Genomic DNA, 23,261 nt, shown 5'->3' on the forward strand with positions numbered 1-23,261 from the left:
CAAAACCTACTCAGCTCAAACAGCAAGCTGACAACAGGCCAAACTACTCACAACACTGATGTCCAACTTGGTAAACCAATTAGTTTAGTTCTTACAGGAACATGGGTGAGGGATTACTTATTAGTGCATAAAAACTTCAAAGGGAGATGCACCAACAAAAGTTCATCCCAGAATGGATGACATGTCATAAAATCTAGAAACCTGGAGTGAACTGCAGAACATGCAGGCAACTCAATGGGTTACAATTGTCTGGGTTCTAGTGTCTCAGGGGGCTTGGACCTTATCCAGGTACTGTGGCTGATCTGGGTTTCCTCCAAGCAGGTTGGTTCATCAAGTGATTGCTAAGTAGCTCAGTTTACTCTCATCAATCTTCGGTGCTTATAATTTTGGGGAAGGAGAGGTCTGGTGAATCCAGTCAGTTTCGGGAACTTCCTGAAACTATCCTAATTGTTTACCTCCAGTCTTAAGGACACCTTCCTGTCATATGGATATTTCCACCCCCCATCCACCCAAGAACATCCTGTTGGTTCACTTTCTTGTAAAAACACCTGTTGTTTCACTTTTCCATTTACACCCTGTGTCTCCCTCCCAAATGGAGGGTTTTAACCTGGAGACTGCTGCATGACATATGCGTAAATGGCAAATTGCTAGATTTTGTTACTGGCGAAGTATGTTTTAGGAAATAAGAAGAGGAAATGTTTTAGCATGACTCTTGAGTACTTAGAGTAACTTCTACCGTATCACTTTCTATGTGTTTGCCATTGCATTTGCTTTAGCTAATTAAGTTCTAAGGAAATTCTTAAATAGAAGAGGTCATCATATGTTGTTAAAATGAAAGGACATTCTATAAAGTAATGATATACTTCTGATCGCTATCACATAAATGACTCCTGTGCTATTTTTATACCTGCAGGTTTTAAATCCATTCTATGTGTTCCAAGCCTTCACCCTTACTCTGTGGCTGTCTCAGGGTTACATAGAATACTCTGTGGCCATCATCATTTTGACCGTTATCTCTATTGTTTTAAGTGTGTATGACTTGAGACAGGTAAGAGTTGAAATCATGATTGGATTCCATTTGTATTTATCTTCTGGCTAAACAAACAAACAAACAAAAAGCCTATAGAATTTGCCCCTGGAGCATGAAGCAGCTCTGTCCAACACAAATCACAAGGTAGCATTAGCAAATCTTACTATGGGTACACTTGGGGGACAGGGCATTGGGAGTATCAAGAAGATTCAAAAGTCTTTGCAAAGTTTGATCATCAGCTGGAGGCTTAACTGGACGGACTGTATTTAGGACTCTGAGGTTGTGTGTGAGTAAATGTGAAGAATGCAGCATGGACTGATGGCAGTCTTACTGCCAAGACTGGAGGGGGCAGTGACTCAAAGCTCACATTAACCAAGACACAAGATACTACTTCATATTTCTGACAACCAAAAGTCAGGCTGCTAGCTGTGAGGATAGGTATACTTGGAACTGAAATAGATGTTGCAGTGTAATTTTGTCAAAATGAAATAATGCTTCCCATCAGCAACACGCAAGATCATTGATTTTTTCCAGATCCTCACCTGCCATGTGTGATAGATACTGGCATGCGGAAGTCTTCAAACACTAACTGTTTAGTGTTTTAAAGTACACTCACTGATTGCTAGTGAAGGAAGGCGTATTTTATTTATCCAAGCATTCCATTTCTTTTATATTCAAGGGCCTCTCATACCCACCACACCTATGGAAAACTTTCGCTTTTAGCTATCTTTCCTACTTGATTTTGCCTTTTTCAGACACTAAAGATTACACAGAGGCAAATGTTTTCCTTCTTGGTTTCTGTTTTCTGGTTTGCTGTTCTGCATATCTGCTGTGTCACAAAACGTGTCCTGGGGAGATGCAATGCCCCATCTATTCACCCCAGACAGGAAACCCACAAGAGACCAAAGTGTGGCTACCACCAAAGTCCAACTTGTGTTGGGGTTACTTATGGATTATGGGTAAGAAGTTACTTACAGAATCAGCAATTACTCAAAAGCAGCTGCATCGTCAAGGTCCATCCTAGCATGGATGACAGCTCACAAGGCTGTGAACATGGAGCACCATGCACAGCCCATAGGCAGCTCCACAGGTTGGACACTGCCCTTTGCTAGTGACTGGGTCTAAACCTCTTCCAGGCAGCTCTGATGGTTTCTGCTTCTTCCAAGCAACTGGTTTGGTCTCAGGTCTTCTGCAGCTCAGCTTCCCTCTGTCTGAGGGGGCATCTCAGCTTCTGTGACTTAACTGTGACAGAGAGGGGCCTAGTGAATCTGATCAGTTTCGGGACTTCCTGAAGTTATTTTTGTTTACCTTCCTGCTTAAGGAACTTCCCTGGAAGAGGGAAAGTTTTAATCTTAGATGGAACTGTTGCACAAGAATATATAAAGTTAGGCATTTTTAATTTATTTTTCGGTATTTTAAATTGTGTATCAAAATTAAACATTTGGTGCTGGACAGATGGTTTAGTGACTAAGAGCGGTGATTACGCTGGCAGAGGGTACAACAACCACTGGTGGTTTACAACCATCTGTCACTCCAGTTCAGGGAATCTGATGCCCTCTTTTGGCCCCCAGGAGCACGAGGTCACAAGTGGTGCACACACACACACACATACGTGGGCAAAGCTATACACATAAAAACTAAATAAATTTAAAAAAATTAAAAATGATAATTCATGTCTTCTTAACAGAATCCCTAATTTACTCTGCCCTAACACAGTTAGCCACATGGGAACATGAGTTTTAATGGCAGTGCGACAAAGGGTTTCAGAAGAATAGGAATTAGAAGGCAAACACTAATCTTCTTAGCAGCTGGTATTCCTTTACAAACCTTAACCGACCTAACTTGTCAAACGCCTTGTGAAGCCACACCAAGTGAGCCTATTTCCTTCACAGCTTCAGTCACGAGCCTTCAACCATTAATGCCATTTATAAATTCATAATTTGCAATAGGTCCCTAAATCCATCATATACATATGTTGGGCACAGAGTTTATAGAAGGAGACACATGCCATAGAATAGTTTCCTCCCACCCTAGAGGAGCTTGCTTATCTCCACATGGGAAACAGTGACCAAGTTTCCTGGCTCCCAGTGTGCTGCACCCTATTGCACTGAGTGTATTTTCAAAACCTAACCTGTGGACTTTGAGGTAACAGTAAGATCTGGAGGAATAGAGCCTAGCAGGAAGGAATATCTAAGTCATTGTGCTGAGTTCATCGTTTCTCTGAATTGAAGCTAAGAAGGATAATCTCCCTGCCTGATTACTCTACCCCAAATTATGCCACTTAGAGAAAGCTTACATTACCATGGCTAAGAAACACTTGAGCTGTAGTCCCTTGCTAAGAAGTTAGGAGAATGCAAGCTGGGGCTGAATGCAAACCCCAGACTGTGTTTACTGTGTTTACTTAGTACACCTGCTAGCATAGGACTGAGGGTATCACTGTACCCCCCTCTTCCCTGGCTCTGCCTTCCCTGGGGCACCTGAGTTAACGCACCACTTCCAGTATCTCTGGAGAAAATCCAGCCACAGCAAACACAAAGATATCCGGCAGCAGATGTGGAATAATAACAGTATGCAAATGAGCTGTGGAAACTGATCCTGGTCCCCCTGAAGAGGAACTGTAGAAACCAGAGGGGGCCCAGTGAAAATCAGGCAATGAGCTTTGCAGCCATGGCGAGCAGCACAGAGGTTGCCTTCTCCTGGCTGGCTGGTTGTCATAGAAACCCATACTTATAGTTTCCAAGTACATTAGCTCAAAGAGAATGCTTACATTAGCCTATCCCTGTGTTGTTGGAGGTGTAGAACACTCCAGGTCTATGAAAGACACTTTTGCTGAGGGTCTACTACATGACAGTCTGGGGACAGAGAGGGATGCACGGCTCCTTTCCCACCCTGGGAATTGGGTGTCTCACAGGGGAGGAAGGACAACAGGTAGCTGTAACGGAAGTTATCAGTACGCCAGCCGAGGTGTGCAGCCAGCAGCAGAGCTCTGCCTTCCTCCTGGATCTGGTCCTTGTCGGGAGAGGTCATATTTACACAGAGCTTCATGGGAAGGATTAGAAAGAGCTTGCTAGCGGCAAGCTGGGTTGAACATTCTAGGGAATAGCCCCAGCAGAGGCCTGGAAGCATGGCAGATTCCCCAGAATGCTAAGTCTGATAAACAAATTCAGCTTCACAGCACAATGAGGTTAGAGAATTACAGTCAAGCGCTATTAACTCATACCTCCCCACTTCCATTTGGGCTGATTAGCATCCTCTCCAGCTGAAGTTATCATGACATCGGCTCAGGGAGCTGACTGAACAGAGAGAAACTAAAAGCAGTTTAGCAGGGAAAAACAGCTCTGAAAGGAAACGGGAGCTATTTTAAGCGTGAAGAGAACACACTTAAGAATACGCTTTGATTCAGGTGAACCTCTCTGACTGTAACCCTCGATGCTTCATAAGTGCGTGACGGTGGCAAAGTACTTGAGCATTTTCCACTCCAGGTTTTTGCCTCTATGTTTCCATGTATGGTAGAGGTAGCATTTTTGTTTATTTCTGTATATATCTAGCTTTTCTAACGGGTCTTCCACAGTCATTAGTATGAACCAGCGACTCGATACCATGAGTGGTTATACACATAGTCATTTGAGTCTTTTACAATATCTTATGGATTTCTTCTATAAAGCCTCGCAGGCTTGGAATAAGTCCCTGGCATGTAAAACACACCAGCAGAATGCCACTTGAAGGCTTGGAGGTAACTTCAGGCTATTACCAGCTGTTTACCGAAGAAGCTACTAGCGTCTCGAGGGACATTTAACACACATTGGACGTGGCTGGCTGCTGCGGTAAGCCATGCCTCTAACTCAAGAATTTTGACCGAATCCAGGGTCTCTCACCCAGAACTTTGGCTGAGTCTATCAGCTGCCTGTGAAAGACCGGGTATAAATGAACGCACCCGGCAGCTGAGACCCAGGTAGTCACTCTACGGTGATGGATATGTTACCGGTAGCTGTAACACTTCTTCCGCACAGTTGACTCAAATGAGTGAAATCTGGCTTCTCATGTGGAACTAAAGTAAATACTCTTCTCTCTCCCATGTAAATCTGACTCTTGAATTCATTATGTTTTCTCTGGGGACAGGCACAGGGTTGTACATGGTGCCTATCAGTCTGGAAAGATCTGTAACATTCAAAGTCATTAGCAGAACACATCAAAGAAGCTTAACTGTAAAAGAGAAAAGTGTTCTGTTCTGCTTAGTTTAGGATGAATTGGAACAGCAACATCAGGAGCAAGACTTGCTTCTTCTCCGAGACATCCAGTTCTCTGACACCATTTGGAAAGCAGCAGAACCTTGCCCAACAGTCGGTCCTTCCCCGTTTGCTGGTGCCCCCTTTCTCATGCTGATGCTACACCATGTCAGTAAGAGAAGTGTGCGAACCGAACCCTCTCTTGCCTCTACCATCCTGTCCCCTGTTACCCTAGGAACTGCTTCTACCTCTCGAGTCCCCTCCATTTCCTCTACCTTTTACAGTCACATCTCAGTAAGTTCTACCTCACTGTCTCACTGCAGTTTTTCCAGCAGCTTAGTCCTTCGCAGTCACTAGCACTAATGTACACTCAGCATAGTGACATGACACAAAGGGTTGTGAGATTTAATTAACTGAAAACTCAAAATACCACTCCAAAGGCTTCCATTATCATCTCTCTTTTCAGGTGAGCAAAATGGGGTTGGACAAACTCGCTGACTCATTCGTGCTAGCCCCAGGATTTCAAATCTAGAGGCATGACTCCAGTCTGTCAGCTCACCCAGTGTGAGCAAGTGTGAACAGGGCCTGCTCTTCCCAGTGGACAGTCATTTACACAGCAAACTCAGACACTCTCATAATCTGGTCAGGCTTGTTTCTTCACCTTGGTTCCTCTCCCTGGGTCCTGGACTCCGTAGAAGTGTATCATTTTTACCCCTTGGAGTAAAGTTGTGTTAAATGAATCTGGAGAATTGTTCCTAAAGTCATGTCAAGAGGCTGGGAGTGGGAGAAGGGGAGCTGAAGCTTCAAAAGCCAAAGTAGAAACTGAGTGTGGTGGATCATATGTGCAACCCCAGCACTCGGAGTCCAGGAAGGACATATAGATTATTTTGAGTTTGAGGCTATCCTGGGCTACATGGTGAGTACCAGGCCAGCCTAGGCTACATAGCAAAATCCTGTCTCAAAGATCAAAAAGAGTAGATCAAGTGGAAGCTGAGTCATTTGCCCAGGTCGTTTGTCTTGGCTGTACTTAGGTGGTTGTCGGGATCCGGACTATCTGCTGGTAAAGCCTTGTCTTTCTGTTGGCAGCAATCCGTGAAGCTACACCACCTTGTGGAGGATCACAACAAAGTCCAGGTCACCATCACCGTAAAGGGCAAAGGTGAGGGGCTCAGGCTACCGTCTCGGCACAGTTTTACAGCCTCTACAGCCTCTACAGTCTTAGGCAGGCCGTTTGTCCTCACTATCAAAGACAGAACTTCTCTCTGACTGAACCCGGGATGGCAAGCATGATGAGATGAATGAGACATCTAACTCATAAGATGGCAGGAGGTTAAGACCTCAAATGCCACCTAATGTCTGCAGGACCCCAAGGGACTGACTGCCTTTTTCGACTTCGAGCCCCAGGCCAGGCTTGCCTCATCTCCTTCCAAAGTTTGAACAGGCGACTCCTATACTCCTATATCGTCTTCTTCATAGATTTTAGTCTCCAATTTCCTTTGTCCTCCAAATTTCAGACAACTGGATATTCGTGTGAAAACTAAAGGCTCCTTTATCTTTGTCAACTTTCTGTATCCAAAGACCTTGCATCCTACGTTCCAAGCTGTCATCTGGACCGAAGGCTTGGATGAAGCCTTTCGATGTGGACTGTCTGGACTCTTGGCATTGGCTCTGAGTTTAGCTATAGTTATGTGTAAAGAGTAGAGAGTTGCAGCGAGAGCAGCAGAAGGTTTCTGGAAGGTTTACATATAGCCAGAGGTCGCCCCCCTTTTGAGTGAAGCTCTGAAGAATTTACTTTGCACAGAGTCTGGCTGGGTACCGGGTCCCAAACAGGAACTTGTTTTTTTCATCCATTTCTAGATCTCAAGCAACAATTTCCCAATCTAATTCCCTGGTGATTTTCAGTTGAGCAGAAAGGGGCCCTGGGAAGGTGAACAGGTCGGGTAGGTCCTATCCAACAGGAAAATAAGCAAATAAGAGTTCTTAGTTATTTTAATTCTTAAGGGAAAACAGAAGAAGGCCAAGCCAGTCACGGACCTTTTGCTGTCACCTAGGTCTGCAGGAGCTGGAGTCCCGTCTCCTGGTTCCAGGAGATATTCTCATTCTTCCAGGGAAAATCTCACTGCCGTGTGATGCTGTCCTGATCGATGGGAGTTGCGTGGTGAATGAAGGAATGCTCACAGGTAGGCTGCCATCACCCAGCAACCTCTTCCTTACCCAACAGCTAGCCCAAATGTTAGCAAATCAGATCAACTGTTCCTGTTTGCCTGGGACCAAGCCCTGCACTAGGATATGAAATAGATAAGGGAAATCCGTGCTGCAGTTTTATTCAAACAAAGATACAGAACACACAAACAGTGTTGGTTAACAATAGGACTAAACAGAAACCTAGAGGACACATTTTCTAACCTGTGGGATTTTTTTTTTTTTTTTTTTTTTGCTGGTTGGTGGCCTGGAGGAGCGAGTGGAAGGAGGTTTGGGCATGAAAGCAGGTGGAAATGGAGTCTCATTGTAAATCTGAGAATAGTTCTGTCTGCATGGAATCAAAGCACAGCCTAAAAGACCATCATGTCCCAGGCAGAGGAGGGAGGAGAGATCTGCCTAGCCCTGTGCTCTACAGGTGGGAACTGCTTAGAGCTAGATAAGCTCAGAGGAAATTTCCAGCGAGCCTTAGCACAGTAAACAGCCCGCTGCTCTGTTCCTCAGTCTCACAACCCCAGTGGATCTCACCTCACAACTCAGAGGGCTGCAGTGTTCACCTACAGGTTTTAAAGGCATTTTGTAATTGTGTGAGTAGGAAGCTGCTATTTGTACGATTGCCCTTTAGTTTAGGAAATCCTGTAGCACAGCGCATTTTAGCGAGACTATTTGGAAACCCAAAGCTAAAAGCTATTTGTCGTTTGTGCCGATGGATTGTTAGACTTTCCCGTTTCCATCTGGTACAAAGATGGGAAGAAGTTCACACAAACCTTGAACATGACCTGAGGGTAACAGAAACCCCTTGTCTGCTCCTCACGTGCTCAACATCAGCAGATCTTAACATTTACGAACGGCTCTACTTAATTTTTAACGGGCACATGATGTGGTAAACCTAAATGCTTGGTATGATTACAAACTATCTCTAATAAGTTGAAATCAACCTGCCTTGTGATGGTGGTAATGAATGTTGCCATAGTATCCAGTGTGCAGACCTCGAGCTAAGAAAGATGTCGGCTGGCCTCTACCCTAAGTGTTCCCGCAGCCTGAGTGTGCCTGTGTTCTGAACGCTTCTCTCACTGGGTAACAGAGAACATGACGTGGGGACATCAGAGGCAGGAAAGACAGCACAGCTCAGGCCTTCCATCTGTCCCTTATCCTTTCCCGATCCACAGGATTTGTCCTGAGTCTCAGAAAAAGCCAGAATGCACCAGAGAATTAAAACTGTTCTAAAATGAACTTGAATGACAGTAGGCTTTTCCCAGGCTAACTTATGGCAAAAGTGAAGTCACCAGCACCAATATCTACATATCCTGAGTGCAGAAAAAAATAAATGATCCATTTGAGTCAGACTCAGTGAAATATGGATGAAACTAACTGTATGTATCTTGTTAATTTCTTAGAAAATGTGTAAATCCATGCATGCCCTAGCATATTTCATGTAGGAAATGAACCCCACTGGCACACATACCATGAAAAGCATCAGACAGAGCCACCATGTTAGAATCAGATTCCTGGCTGAAATATGGTCAGTGCTAGGGCATGTGTCCACAAATGCAGCTCAAATGCATCTACTTTCCATTTTCAAAGTAACTCTTTGCAGATATAGAGTTTTGTTTATGTAGAAATAGTATGCAAATACTCCTAGTATCCTATAGCAACATATTTTATAAATAGCATTTATACCTCATTTCATCATGCTATTGGCTTGGTGTTTATTTTGAGTTAAGTCAGTGATCTTGGCTCAGTTACTTTTGACTTTATTCTAGCTGCTCAAGTCTTACAAACCAGCAGGATGGGATGAAAGCTAGACCCAGGTCTTTTTGTGGTTGTAGTCTACCCACATCTGGACAGCTGAATAAGGCCGGACACCAAGCTTCTATGATCTTACTGAGGGTTTTCATAACCTCCTAAGATGCAGGTCCCTTTTCTTAGGGACACATGGTGCATAAGTCTCCTTTGGATCCCCTTCCCACTCTCTCAGGACTGCTACTTTAGGTGAAAATGCAAGAGAGGAAATGCATGGGGAGGAGAAGGGCTCTCTTACTCTCTAGATGTCCCTAGAGTCCGCGATTGAGTTTGCACATGGTTTTCAGGACTCAGAGGCCAGTATCCAACTTCTCTGTCTCCCATGCCTCTATCTCTGAGGCAATGGCCTCCTTCAGGTCCTTGTTTTCCACCAAGGGGGAGGAGACAAGACACAAACGGGCATATGACGAGGGAGAAGCCATTAATATTTACCATTTCTTAGTTTTAGCATGTGCTTTTGTTTGTTTGTTTTTGTTTTCGTTTTTTGAGACAGGGTTTCTCTGTAGCTTTGGAGCCTGTCCTGGAACTCACTCTGTAGACCAGGCTGGTCTCAGACTCAGAGATCCGCCTGCCTCTGCCTCCTGAGGGCTGGGATTAAAGGTGTGTGCCCCCACTGCCAGGCTCATGTGTGCTGTTTTCTATCAACATTTTGCACACTGTTTTGCTTACTCTACAGTCTTTTAGATGGGTGAATATGAGATCAGGAGAGGAGCAATCGTTTGCCAGTATTCACACAGAAGAAAAGCAGTGCCTCCGAGACCTGGGTGCATTTGCTGGGCTGTTTATTCCCTGATTTCACCAGCTATCAGCAGAAAATCAACCGGGGCTACAGCCATGAGCAGGGCCGGGAAGACTTTTGGAGCAAATGGGAATCATGAAAGTCAGAAATGACACACATGCCTAACAACTGCTTTGTGAAGAACAGCACCCCAGCCAGCTCATTGCCTCCCCAGAGCCCATGCTTCTAGCCAGTGCTAGATTCTCCTGGGGAAGCTCATGTGAGAGAGCGCAGCCTTCTTCCTTCTTCCTCTATTCATGAAAGAACTGATTGATTTGGAGCCTAAGTTTAGGAGGGACGCAGTCACCTGAGATGGACACACAGGAGTTTTCCTCTGTGGTCTTTCTGAATTGATATTTTGCCACACACACTTGTTAGCAATGGGTAGATCATACCTCTTCTGAGACTCTTTCATTTTTTATTCTTTTCTTCTCACCCCCCATTTGTCTTGCTGACGTATCTGTTTACTTGACACAAGCTCTGAAATGCCCATGATGTGCCAGGCACTGTGCTGGGATCAGTGAGATAAAGGAGAACTGGCTCCACTGACACCTTGTTTTCCATCAAATGGCCCCAGTGCTGCAATGAACAGGAGCCTGGCATCTCAAGCATTGCCAGCATGAAGTGGCATCCAGCTCCGTGGGGACATGGGAGAATCTCTCTTTGACAGATGCTGAAGTCTCCAGGTCCCTTGCACCAATTCTATAATTGAGAGTACAAAATCAAAGCCCTTTCTCCTGAAACATAAACTTTCTTGCACCCTAATCTTTTGCAGGTGAATCCATCTCTTTTTTGACTCCACCAGAAAAGCCAAGGCGTGAGAGTCTTAATAATATAGGAGCAATATTAATTCTGTGTAAATTTATCTGCCTGAAGTATCATTTCCATAACATTATCTCCAGGTGACTTTATTTGATCAGAGCCTGTCTGATTCCAATTTCCCTAGGGCATATAAAGGAAAACTAGTTGCTAGTATCATATTAGGCAAAGCAATAATCTGGCTTAATCTTTCTTGTCTCAAAGCAATCTGTAAGTACCTATGTATTACAGAGGCTGACTTCCAAAACAATGTGGTACAATTATTTGGAGACTTGCCAAAGGTTCTGTCTCTTCTACAGAGCCGTTTTGGATGCAACTGATAATTCTACAGAGTGGAGGGGGCATCGTCACCCTTTAAAGAAAATGGAGCAAGGATAGTGCTCAGCTAAGGGATTTGTTGAAGAATATGCAAGTAGGCAATAAAATGTTAGAGTTTCTCATGCCTTACTGTATAAGCATTCTCTGTGCTAGGAAAGCTAGCTTTGAAAAAACAGTAATAGAAAAACCTAAGTATTCCTTTTATTTGACTCAGACGAACACGTAGCAAAAACACATTTTTAAACCTATTATATGCTGTAGAGGAAACATATAGAAAGTTCTGTATGACAAAGTTCTTGCCCTCATAGAGAGAAATGTAAATATAATCAATATAATGTCAATTTTAAATTAGAAAGATGACATATTATTTTGCTAATCGAACATTTAACAAGATACTGGTTAAATTTTAAATCTGGGACCTAGGAAGTTATCCACATTTTTTTTTTTACTGTGAAATGAAGTTTTACCTTGCATTCTTTGAACTTCCAACATTCTGTCCTACAGAATGTCACCTTGCTTGAGAAGGGGACAGAAACTGTGACAGCCAAGGCCAGGAAGTGCCCAAAGGTTGACTGCGAGGTCAGAGAGGGCCCTGCTCAGCTGCAGCTTATATGGGGATAAGCCCAGGGGCCCACTGGGACTCTGGGGCTCTGGGAATGGGAAAGGGGAGTCTGGGGTTTATTTTGCAATGGCAAGGGGGAAGAGGTGGCTTTGTTAGGAGTCACCTGGAAAACGTGTGGAAGGATCGTGATTTTCCAGCTCAGGACCAGGAGCTTTATGAAGACCAGCTTTCTGTGTCGTGTTTATCATTATATTCCCAGTTCTTTGCAGAATAAGCACTTCGATTTCTGACACAGAAAGCACTTTAAGGTATTTGTGGAATAAAGAGGGAAGTGTGTGTGTGTGTGTGTGTGTGTGTGTGTGTATAAATGATCAGATGGAAGGCGAATGGAAACAAGCGCACACGTTTCCAGTTTCCAGAACAATGTTGGGTGATGGATGCTGGGGACATGGCTGGGTGATAATTTAATGCTCATTAAATCATGGCAACAAAGCACACATTCCATGTAGAGGAGTGCTAAGCAGAGTTTAAGAAAACATTTTTACTAGAAGTAAGCCTACCACTGCATGAACCACGGGCATCACTGACCAGTTGTTTGACTCATGGGATGAGTTCTAATATGGGTTTGGTGATGGTTATACAGTTTCTTGGAACTGGCCCGCATCTGTTCTGAATAACTAACCTGAGCTTACACAGAACCAACAAAATGCAATCTTCTTTAGGAGAAAGCATACCTGTTACAAAGACGCCACTGCCTCAGACGGAGAACACCATGCCCTGGAAAACCCACAGCTTAGAGGATTACCGGAAACATGTGCTTTTCTGTGGAACGGAAGTGATCCAGGTCAAGCCATCTGGGCAGGGACCTGTTAAAGCCGTTGTTCTGCAGACAGGTGAGTGGATTCATCTTTTGTAAACTTAAGCTGTGCTCGAGGTAGGGAGTGTTGAAGGTGGGAAATTTCACTTAGGATTTTGGAGTTTGCCATATTCTGGTAATAGTAGCCACATGTTTTCCTAACCAGACCCTTATGATTCTAAGTGGCCATCACCTTAAATTGAATGTTCATTGGTAAACCCTTATTTGTGTTGAGTGACATGCATAGATATTATAAATGTCCTTAAAGACTTGTGTCTGTAGGCTTCTCCTTTTTTCTCACTGCTTCCTCTTAAGGTTTCTCTGAAAAGCAACGCCAGCCACAACTCAGAAGGATTCTTCAAGTTCAAACGTTGCTTGCTGGATACTTTTGAGTCAGGGGTCTAGGCACGAACTCTGTCTTGCATCACCTCTCTGCAAACAGCATCACCATCCAGCCCAGCTGTTAGTATCGTCTTTAACATTTCTCTTTCTCTCAGACCAAGTGGGCATCAAATCCTAAGGACTCTGCTAGCACCTGCTGAGTCACGGTGCCCTCGCTTTCCCTGTCATGGTTATGGTTGATGCAGGCTTTGCTGTTTCACATCCGAAGCATCCTACCAGAAAGGCAATTCTTTCCTTTCAGCCTTTGCGCTAGTCTCTCTCTGGACTGTTACTCAGACTGCCATCACAGACACATTTTCTTAGCTGGACTTGTGCATTCCTATCATGCTCAGAATGTTTCCATAGTTAGAGCCGTTTTCATTTTTTCATATGACATTGCACAGCCATCGCCTCCCTTGCCCTGGCCCTGGCTGAGTGGGTGTTTTTGCTGCTACACACATCCATGGACAAAAAAAAAATACATCCTGCTTTTTGATATTATGCTTTAGTTTGGTCTGTTATTGCTGAATATTGCTTTAATTTCAAATATGGCTTCTATGTTAAAACAGGTTTTGAGATCCCTCAGCCAGGTGTCTAAACAGAAATTAAAGGTTAGATTCCTATAAAGCAATGATATTTTCACTTTAGCAAGATGCTGAATTAAGAGACCACATCTTTCTATGAGTGCTTCTAAGTGCTTAAATGGCAAGAAATAGAGATAAGGCGCACTTTGTGTGAGTGTGTGTGTGTACATATGCATATATACAATAAATGACCCATATTTAAAATATAGACAAGTCAGTTGATTTAGTCAATAAGTCAGACAGAAGTAAGCATATACTGAATGCTATGTAAATTAACAAATTAGCACTTGTTCCTTTAGGGAAGGTTATGCTATGATATAAGAGACAGACAGATGTACTTGCAGTAACTCCCAGTTAACTAAACTGTAGAGTGAGAGAGAAGCCATATGGTCATGTATTGCAGGAAATAAATTACTTCTGGTTCAAGCATGGACATAGAATTCAGGAAATGCTTTTCTGACAAGGCGGCATCTGATCAGGAAGCCAAGCCTGAAAGGGTGAGGAAGTGTTTGGACAATTGTCTGAGAACTAGAAAAGACGAGCATGAAATAAAAAGAATGAGGGTCTTCTGGGACCATTGAATAGTGAAGTTAGTCTTTCGAGATAGAAGCGGATGATGTGGAAGGGACTTTCAGTACTGTTACTAGAACTTTGAGCTTTGGTCCAGGGAAACCAGTGCCTTGGGGGTTTTTGGAGCACAAGGGAATCATGATGAGAAGCCTGTGCAGATGCATTTTAAAGAAATGACTTTCCTTCTGCCTTCTGCTTCTTTACCTTCTCAGTTCTTTCCTCACCTGTACCTGTTTTCAGCACATACCTGCTTTAAAGGTTTCTCTGGACATCTCATTTTCTCTGGGTCACAGTTTTCAACTCGCAAGTCTGATTTTCCTTCGCTCTGCAGATGGGTGGATGGTTATACTGTGGGGGCCACTGAAGCACTGACTCCCAGGACAAGAGGAATTGCACAGGATTGAGTGAATGCAGTGGACTGCTCTCTGTGATTGTTGACAGGAAGGCAAATGCACTGTTAGGTCAGAGAAATGCTCTTTCCGTATCTGTCAGACCCCAGTGGCACAGCCACTCTGAGAACCCAGTGGCACAGCAACCCTCAGACCCCAGTGGCACAGCCGCTTTCGGGCCCTGATGGCACAGCCACTCTCAGATTCCAGTGGCACAGCCATATAAGTCTGGAAAAAAGCAGAGACTTGATTCCTCTGTGGTTATCTTCCTAGGTTATAATACAGCAAAAGGGGACTTGGTGAGATCCATCCTCTATCCACGACCTCTGAACTTCAAACTATACAATGAAGCCTTCAAGTTCATGGTGTTCCTGGCCTGTATTGGTGTTGTGGGATTTTTCTATGCCCTGGGTGTCTATATGTACCATGAAGTAAGTACTGTGACTAAATCTTGTCAATTATAGTTTTCTGAGAGCTGGAACTAACTCAGAGGATTAAATAAGATTGATTCTAGCTCCCATAATTCTGGGAGTCTGTGATGCTGTCCAAAAGAACTTCCTTAGATTGTAGAAATGTTCTTTGCCTATCTCTCCAGAATGAAAAGATGTGGCCAGAAATACAGCTAGACCAATGCTAGAGTGCATGACCTGCATGTACAAGGCCCTGCCTGGGTTTAATTCACACACACACACACACACACACACACACACACACACACACACACACACACACAGTTCATTGGCTGCCTTGCCGTTTGGTTTCTAATGAGGGGTTGCTCCAGCGGTGACATAGACAATATGAAACTCAAAGAGCTCTATAGGAAATATATGTTTTCAACACCCATTCAAACAGGTAAGAAAAATGTGCTAATCAGGTCACGGGGCAGGAAGAGCACAGTAATTAAAATGAACAAAAACACAGAAATATGTAAGCACCTTCTAGAACTGACAAGCAATTAAGGGAGATACTTAGCAGGGTAGAAAGAGGTCAGAATGATGGGGATCTTGAATGACACCTCCAGTTTTAACATTTTCCATGCAGTTTGGAAAGTGGCATCCCAAATAACCCCCAGACATGACAGAAATGGTTTGCCCATTCTTTCTGTTTGGTATCTGAGACAGACTTAAACATTTGCTTTTCCTTTCCAGAGCTGATGATGCCTAGTGGGATCTCTACTTACCTTTAAGCCACAGGGTACCAAGTTTATGTGGACTGGGTACCAAGTTCATATGGATGCTCTATAGAGTACCAAGTTCATGTGGATGCTCTATAGAGTACCAAGTTCATGTGGATGCTCTATAGAGTACCAAGTTCATGTGGATGCTCTATAGAGTACCAAGTTCATGTGGATGCTCTATAGAGTACCAAGTTCATGTGGGTGATCTATAGAGTACCAAGTTCATGTGGGTGCTTCTCTTGACTGGTAGCCAGGGAGGGAGAGGTTGTCATTTTAACCTCTGAGGGTTTTCCTGGTCCTGAGACTCTGCTTTACTGTTCATTCATGTGGCCTCCAAGACGTGCTGGGATCCTACGGGCAGGTCAAGGAGAAGAGAGAATTATGAGTAACTGGGCATTGTCCAAACTGGCAGTACCAGCGAGTGCTGGGTGTTGGTGAATGTGCGAGCATCCAGGATATTGGTGGACAATGACATATCCAAAGATTTTCTAGTTAATGCACATGCCAAAACCCTCTAATTAGTCATTTCAAACTGGCATAAGGCTCCAGAGAGGGAGCTCTAAGGAGTCCAAGGCGTTTGTCACTAGTATGGAATCTGGGGAGAAGTAGGCGGAGTACCAAGGCCATAAAGTCCAAAATGTGACGTAGTGTTCCAGTTTGACCTGGAGAGGAGAAGCACCAATCAGAAAAGCAAAACAAGCCTCGGCATAACCTAAGAAATGAAGGTTTCCTGGACAGAGATCAACATGCAATTCACACCAAAGCTGGAAGTCGGATGCCAGATCTCATGGGTCAGAAACTTTGGCCCCATGACTGCCCCCATCTGCATAGGTTCAGAAGGAGACAGGCTGGAGATTGTAGGGTCACAAATCCTCTGTGTGAGTAGCTGGAGAGAGTGAAGAATGCAGTGGTTGCAGCAAACAGCTAAATAATGCATCTGCTACAGACACGTGGCGGTCATAGTGAGAGAAACTAACCTAGGCGTTGGCTTCCCCAGAGCTAAGCACACACTTTGATGCTGTGATCTTGGCAGCCTTGGTCCCAGGGCTTGTCAGGTCACTGTTTCTTCTGTCTGTGTACCGAATACTGCTTCTGCCCCAGACACTGAACTGGCCTTTGACCTTTCAGACAAGCAAGGATTCAAAAGTGAATGAGCTCCTGTGTGTAGGATATTTGCAGGCTGGTGAGGGAAAGAGAATTGAAAACTAATATCAAGCTTTGGAGTGAACTATTTCAACCTAAGGCTGCTTGTGTGAGCTGGCAGGAGGGGGGGTGCATGTGAACCCCCAGGAGTTCAGAGGATGAATAGAGAAGATGGGTGTTCAGGTGGAGGGAAACTGAGTCAGGAAAGCTCACGGAGACTTTGAACAGGAGTCAAAAGGTCTCCTTTGGTGTATAGTAGGGACAATATGTGCATGCTTTAGGAACAGCTAAGAGACACCCAGCCCCACCGAGAAAATCCCCAACTCAACGGGAACTGTCTGAGTCCAGGTCCAGGGCCCCAAGTGTAACAGGAGGCAGTTGGAAGAAAGGTGGCGCTGTCCTGCCTTGCTCTACCCTGTGTGCTCCATTTTCTCCTCCTCAGGTTCCTCCGAGAGAAACCGCAACTATGGCCCTGATCCTCCTCACAGCCACTGTCCCGCCCGTGCTCCCGGCTGCCCTGACCATTGGCAATGTGTATGCCCAGAAAAGACTGAAGAAGAAGAAGATCTTTTGTATCTCCCCTCAAAGAATCAACATGTGTGGCCAGATCAACCTCGTGTGCTTTGACAAAGTGGGTTCCGAGCTTTCCAGGTTGGGCTGGGGTTGACGGTTTTGATGCATGGTGGAGCTGTGAAGGACCGCGGAGAATATCTGTCCCAGGCCTCCCACTTCACGGCTGAGACACTGAGGCCAGAGGCAGTCACAGAGTGAGGCTGTGTGAGGTCACAGTCTAGAAAGCAAATTTGGTGCCTGGGGGAGGGCAGGTGGCATTGTGGCCATCTCATCATGACTTCCTTTCCCCGGTAGAATTTCGTATTTTCTGTGCCTGTGTTTTGATTTGAAACAGTCTCATGTCCCTTTCAGGCAAAAACGTGGGAAACATTCATGCTTATTAACGCCCTGTCTGGGACTTATGTGAGCAACCCCTTTCACCTCCACCCACGGCTTCCTGGAGAGAAAGGAGCCAGTGTATACACCTCTCCGACCGCTCGCTCTCTCGCCTTCTTCCAGGGGTCAGGACTCTAGGTTAGGGAAGCATCATGTCTGTCCTTAGGGGTCTGGAGAAGTGGCAGAGGCTGCTCTTGGGCGTGGTCCAAGACCCCACAGTTCTCCCATGGGAACCAGAAATGGCACCAGCATCAGCCCTCTGACATGCAGACTTTGTGCGCACCTTGGACAAGCTGTAGTGCAGTGCGCCTTGGCTGGTCTTTCCCAGTTTAAGGTCATTTGTGTTGGAATAATTAATCAACATTTTGCCTCTTTTTCTGCCAGCCCCTATCTTCGAGTCCAGTTTTGCACACAGTGCTTGTAGAGTATCATGGGTGGTCATTCTTTGTTTTGGGGAGGTTTAGCAACTAATCAAGGGTGTAGGGAATATGGGAGAGAGACAACCGGCATACTCCGAGGTGTGTGCTTGATGGAGGTTTGAACAAACGTCAGCAGGAACTAATTTGTCACTGGTGGGAGGCCCCCTTGGAGCTGCAGGATATGGAATGACACAGATTTCAAGGAGCCCAAGGATGTAAAAGGCATCTACCATTTCAAGACAAGGCAAGAAGTTGGACCATCCAGTGAAATGGTGCTGGAAGGCCAATGTGGCAAGCTAAGCAGGGGGCCATGTCTTGAGGGAGAATGTGAGGCCTTGAAAAAATAAGACAAGTGGCACATGCCTTTAACCCTACACTTGGAAGGCAGAGGCAGGTGGATATCTGTGAGTTTGAGGCCAGCCTGGTCTACAAGAGCTAGTTCCAGGACAAGCTCCAAAGCCTCAGAGAAACCCTGTCTTAAAAAAAAAAAGAAAAAGGACAAATGAAATTTTGTAGGATTTTTGTTTTGTTTTATTTTTTGTTCTTTCTTTAGGAACTTTATGAGGATGCTCTAAATTACTTTTTTGTCATTATAACCAAACACTTAAAAAACACAACTTAAGGGAGGAGAGATTCGCTTTGCTCCAAGGACAGTTTGTCATGGCAAGGAGAGTATGGCGGTGTTCACACACCGCTGGGGCACCACAGGAAGCAGAGAGCTAGACAGCAAGTGGAGGTGGGCCGTAACCTTCAAGATCTATGCCCAGAGGTTCTACAGCATTCCAACATAGTGCCCCCAAATATTCAACCCATGAGCCTGTAGGGGAGAGTCAACATTCACATGCTAACAGAAGGGATGGAGGAGGGATGTGAAGGGAGTGGGCTACCTGGGGCCAATGGAAAGCCTTCGTGGTCCTACACCTGGAGAGGGAGGGGAGCCGCACAAGGACACCTGACACTGCTCCTCTCAGGTAGAAGCAGCACGTCTCTCAGATTATTGTCATTTCTCCCTCTCTTCCCTTTCTATTTAGCAAGAGCAGTGCTCAGTCTACATCGGGTAAGAACCAGAGTCAGTTTGAGCAGTTAGTTTGACTGTAGCTTGATGGTCAAATTCCTGCTCATTGTCTGCTTTTTGATAGATTCTCTTCTCAAACACCAAACAGCCTCATGGGTACCTAGACTACAGGAGGGTTGTGCCAACCTCATCCCTGTCATAGTCATCTGCCTCCAAGACTAATTTCCCCCAGCGACTTTTATTTTACTTCCTGTGTGGCTCCTTTCTCCGCATCCTCATGCCATCATCAGCTAGATGGCCTGAGGGGCTGCTTCTCCACCCCCTCGACTGAATCCCACAAGGTGCAGAAGCCTTTTGTAGTGCTGGAATACCTGCTGGGGCACGGCAGAATGAGAACTCTAACCCTGAGGTCAAAACTAAGTGTCTACATTGCTATTTCATGCAAAAGCTTGAACTATAATTATCTTTCAATCCTTTTAAATTATAAAACTCTATCAACATGATGTTTCAGTTGACTACCCCACAATTAAGTACAATTAACTTCCAAACGATGTTGCATCAATGGGCTTCTGACTGTATTCTCTCTCTCTCTCTCTCTCTCTCTCTCTCTCTCTTTCACACACACACACACACACACACACACACACACACACACACACACACACACACACAGATTCTCTATTCAATTCAGTCTGAGCTTGGGTTTGAACTTTATGTTAAGAGTTTCTCCTTGACCATTCTATTCCCTTTAGATTAGAACTATAATTTCGTCTTCTTTTTACTTGAGATTATTTTTGTTTTACGAGGTCATTTTCACATAGAGAAGTAATAGTCTCAATTCTCTCATTCTATTGCCAAGTTGTTCTATGTTCATGCTCAAAACATTGATGCTTCAAAGCATAACCTCCCAAGGAGAATATCTTAGTTAAAATTAAGCTGCTATTTTTTTTTAAAGGAACAATCCAAGGGGATTTGCATAGTGAACATGCAGTTTGGCACCTTAGAGAATGCGGGGGGGGGGGGGGGACACGTTGCCCTTTAGGGATGAGTTCTTCAGCCTGCTGCCCATCTTTGGGAAGGCTGAATGTATTCAAGAAAGAAGGATTCTTTAATTCTTGTAATGTGGAGACTAAGAACAGGCTTTATCTTCCTTGACAGAATTCATCAACATCCCTGCTGATGGAGGAAGGTTGTCTTGATTCTAGTTCCAGCTTCCTGGCTGTGGATCACTGTCTCCTAGCAGGGCACAATTGTCTGTCTCCTCTGGGCTTGCTCAGTTATCAGGAGAAGAGCTTTGTAAGCCCACGCCTGTAAACCACGGATATGATGCGCTGTGATGACATATGATGCCGTCTAACAGAAAACTAGGAAACCCATGGCAATGGGTTTAAATAGCTCGTGGGGGAGAGGCTGGTGTCTGTACTTAGGAGGGTCATGGCTTTTCTGGCCTGTTCTGGAGCAGCAGCAGCAGCAGCAGCAGCTCTGCTTCCTCTGAGCAGGCTCAGGGTGGTTAGCCTAAGGCTACCGGACTACAGGGCAAACAGCTAATGAATAGCTAGCACATTAAAAAAATAATATAACAGACTCAGTTCTGTTTTGATTTTTAGGTTACATAAAATGTCAAATACTTTCCCATAATATGAAATATCTCATGACCACTTTCCTCTTGATCTGAAAATAAAACTCACTCAGGCATTAATGAATTTTTATTATTAGCACTTCATTCCCATCTGTGGACTGAAAGTTTCTTATCAACATTTCATTACGATTTGAACAGTGACTGCATCAGCCATAGTTTTAGGTAACAATGGTGAACCAAATAGCAAAGGGTAGATTAACTGGTCTTGGGAAGAGAAAAAAAAAAGCAAAATAAACAACCCCTCCCCCACAAAACCACAAACTCTGTTTTTGAAAAGACAGTGGGTGCCTCCTGCAGAGTCAACTATGAGGTGGCTGCTGTTGGGGTTCCTCTCAGAGTCTCACTGTACCAACAGCAGCAGACAGGACAATAAGCAGAGTCAAACAAAGCTCATGCACAGAGCGACACAGAAACGGGAACTTCCTGGGCATCCTTCGCTAGATTTAAAAGCGAATGTTTATAAACAAGGTTCTGGATGACTGGATGTGGCGTGGTTTCTTGCACACTTGGATTTTGTTTAAATCATGATATCAAAGCTTTTAGTGTCCTGCTAAAAGTCAATTATAACTTTTTATTCAGACAGGAACACTGACAGAAGATGGGCTGGACCTCTGGGGGACTGTCCCCACGGCTGGCAACTGGTAGGACTCTAAGATGGGAGATGTGGTGGGGAGGTGAGGGTGCTGATGCTCAAACCCACCCTCGTAGGCTTGAGGAATGAGATTTACACTGGCTCCCAATTAGCCTAAATCAATTTAATTAAATCTGTCCCAAATTCTGAGTCAGACAAAGAAAGTAGATCTGCAAATTCAGCATGAAAAAAGGAATAGAATGAGGTAGATGGTTAAGGAATGGAATTAGTAAGACAGAGGATCAAGGAGTGGACTCAAAACCATGCTTAAAGATGGCAAGGCTTCCTGGGTGGCTGGGCAGATGAGTGTGTTCGGGGACCCAGAACAAGGCTCGTCGCCTTCCTGCGGAACTCACCGTCTAATGAGGTGGAAACACATGAACGGACTCATTTTAGATGTATAATGCAGGCCACGAAAATTATTACTTTGGAGACAGAAAATCAGAATGGGAACAAAATAATAAAATCCCTTGATATAATACATAGTTCTGATTTCTTATGACACATGATGACTGAAGGGAGAAACTTTAAATTTCAGTGCCCCAATCACGACTCTTGAAATGATGGCATATGAATAATATTTTAAAGCATGGCTAGGTTGAAATTTTACAGACATGGGCTAAAGACTGTGGTGGTAAAGCAAAGAAGATAACCATATAGATACTTGCCCTGGAGCAGAACAGGAGAGGGGAAGGAGAGGGGTCCTTGCTCCTTCTTGCAGGACTGAGGCATTCCTTTGCACCTTCTCAATGGTGATGGCTTCTGCCTCTCAGCTTGGATAACCCTACTTCATCTCCAGACAGTGATGGAGGCAGCTGCGGAGTCAGAGAAAGAGCCAGGCTGGTCCACCAAGCTAGCCCTGGGGAGAGGTTTGACACAGGTACCATGCAATGTTGCAGACCTAGCCCAGGCTGAGCACAAGGAACGACTCGGTTTCTAGCTCTATTCATGTGTGTCTGTTCCTGCCTGTTCAAATGTATCAATTAGGTCTTTGTCCAGAGATGCAGGGCACCTGTGGTCCAGAGCAATGAAGGAGGAGGATGGTATTTCTACTCCCATCTTCCTCCCATGGTGCTTGCATGCTGAAGCTTTCGAGGGGTGGAATCAGCTAAATGTAATCACTATTCAGCTTGAAACTAGGAGGAATGGAAACCACATGATGCCAGGCTATACTGTCGGCGAGGAGAGGAAGCTGCAGTGGAAGGATTGTGGACTACAAGTTTCAGGAAATGGTGGTAGACTCCAAGGAACCGAGGGATGAGAATCAGTTTAAATCCTTTGCTTGTTTTCTGTTGCTTGGAAACACTAAGCAGGTTCTTTCCTGCACCAATTACCTCATGAATCCAAAGGCTTCTTGCTTGGGGCCTGTTGGGTTTTAGAGAGCTCCATGGGTTTCTAGGCAACATCACAAAATTATATAGTACACATATATATATCTAAGTCCCCTGAAATTTGGTTTGTGACTGACCAGTGGCAGTCTATGTCAAAGGGAAAATCCACATCGGACTCAAAGAAGGGTTGTGTAAACATTACTCTGTAGGTCTAACACTCCGATTGAAAATTGAAAATTTTCAGTGAGCAGAGGACCATGAGCAGAGAAATCTCTGAATAAAGAGAGACCACACAAGAAGCTTAGCCGAGCTCTAGGCTCGGGGCAGGAGGATATTGGCAGGATCAGCAGCTCTAAGAAGAACTAGAGCTAGGACAGGTAGCCTTGATTGGCAGGGGGCTCGGAATGTGTCCAAGTCTGATCCCTTTCACCCAAGACATCTGT

General features: G+C 44.6%; 1 protein-coding gene across 1 annotated transcript in view; it reads left to right on the forward strand.

Annotated features, from left to right (window-relative positions):
• Atp13a5 (ATPase 13A5) overlaps positions 1–23,261 on the forward strand; it is a 118,885-nt gene that overhangs the window by 33,221 nt on the left and 62,403 nt on the right. Inside the window, exons 7-13 of the mRNA XM_057764243.1 lie at positions 914–1,048; positions 6,343–6,415; positions 7,308–7,436; positions 12,458–12,628; positions 14,789–14,946; positions 17,278–17,466; positions 21,436–21,497. Coding sequence (XP_057620226.1) covers positions 914–1,048; positions 6,343–6,415; positions 7,308–7,436; positions 12,458–12,628; positions 14,789–14,946; positions 17,278–17,466; positions 21,436–21,497 — 917 coding nt within the window. The remainder of the gene's footprint in view (positions 1–913; positions 1,049–6,342; positions 6,416–7,307; positions 7,437–12,457; positions 12,629–14,788; positions 14,947–17,277; positions 17,467–21,435; positions 21,498–23,261) is intronic.

Source organism: Chionomys nivalis, chromosome 3, assembly GCF_950005125.1.
Source record: "Chionomys nivalis chromosome 3, mChiNiv1.1, whole genome shotgun sequence".
Classification (NCBI taxonomy): domain Eukaryota; kingdom Metazoa; phylum Chordata; class Mammalia; order Rodentia; family Cricetidae; genus Chionomys; species Chionomys nivalis.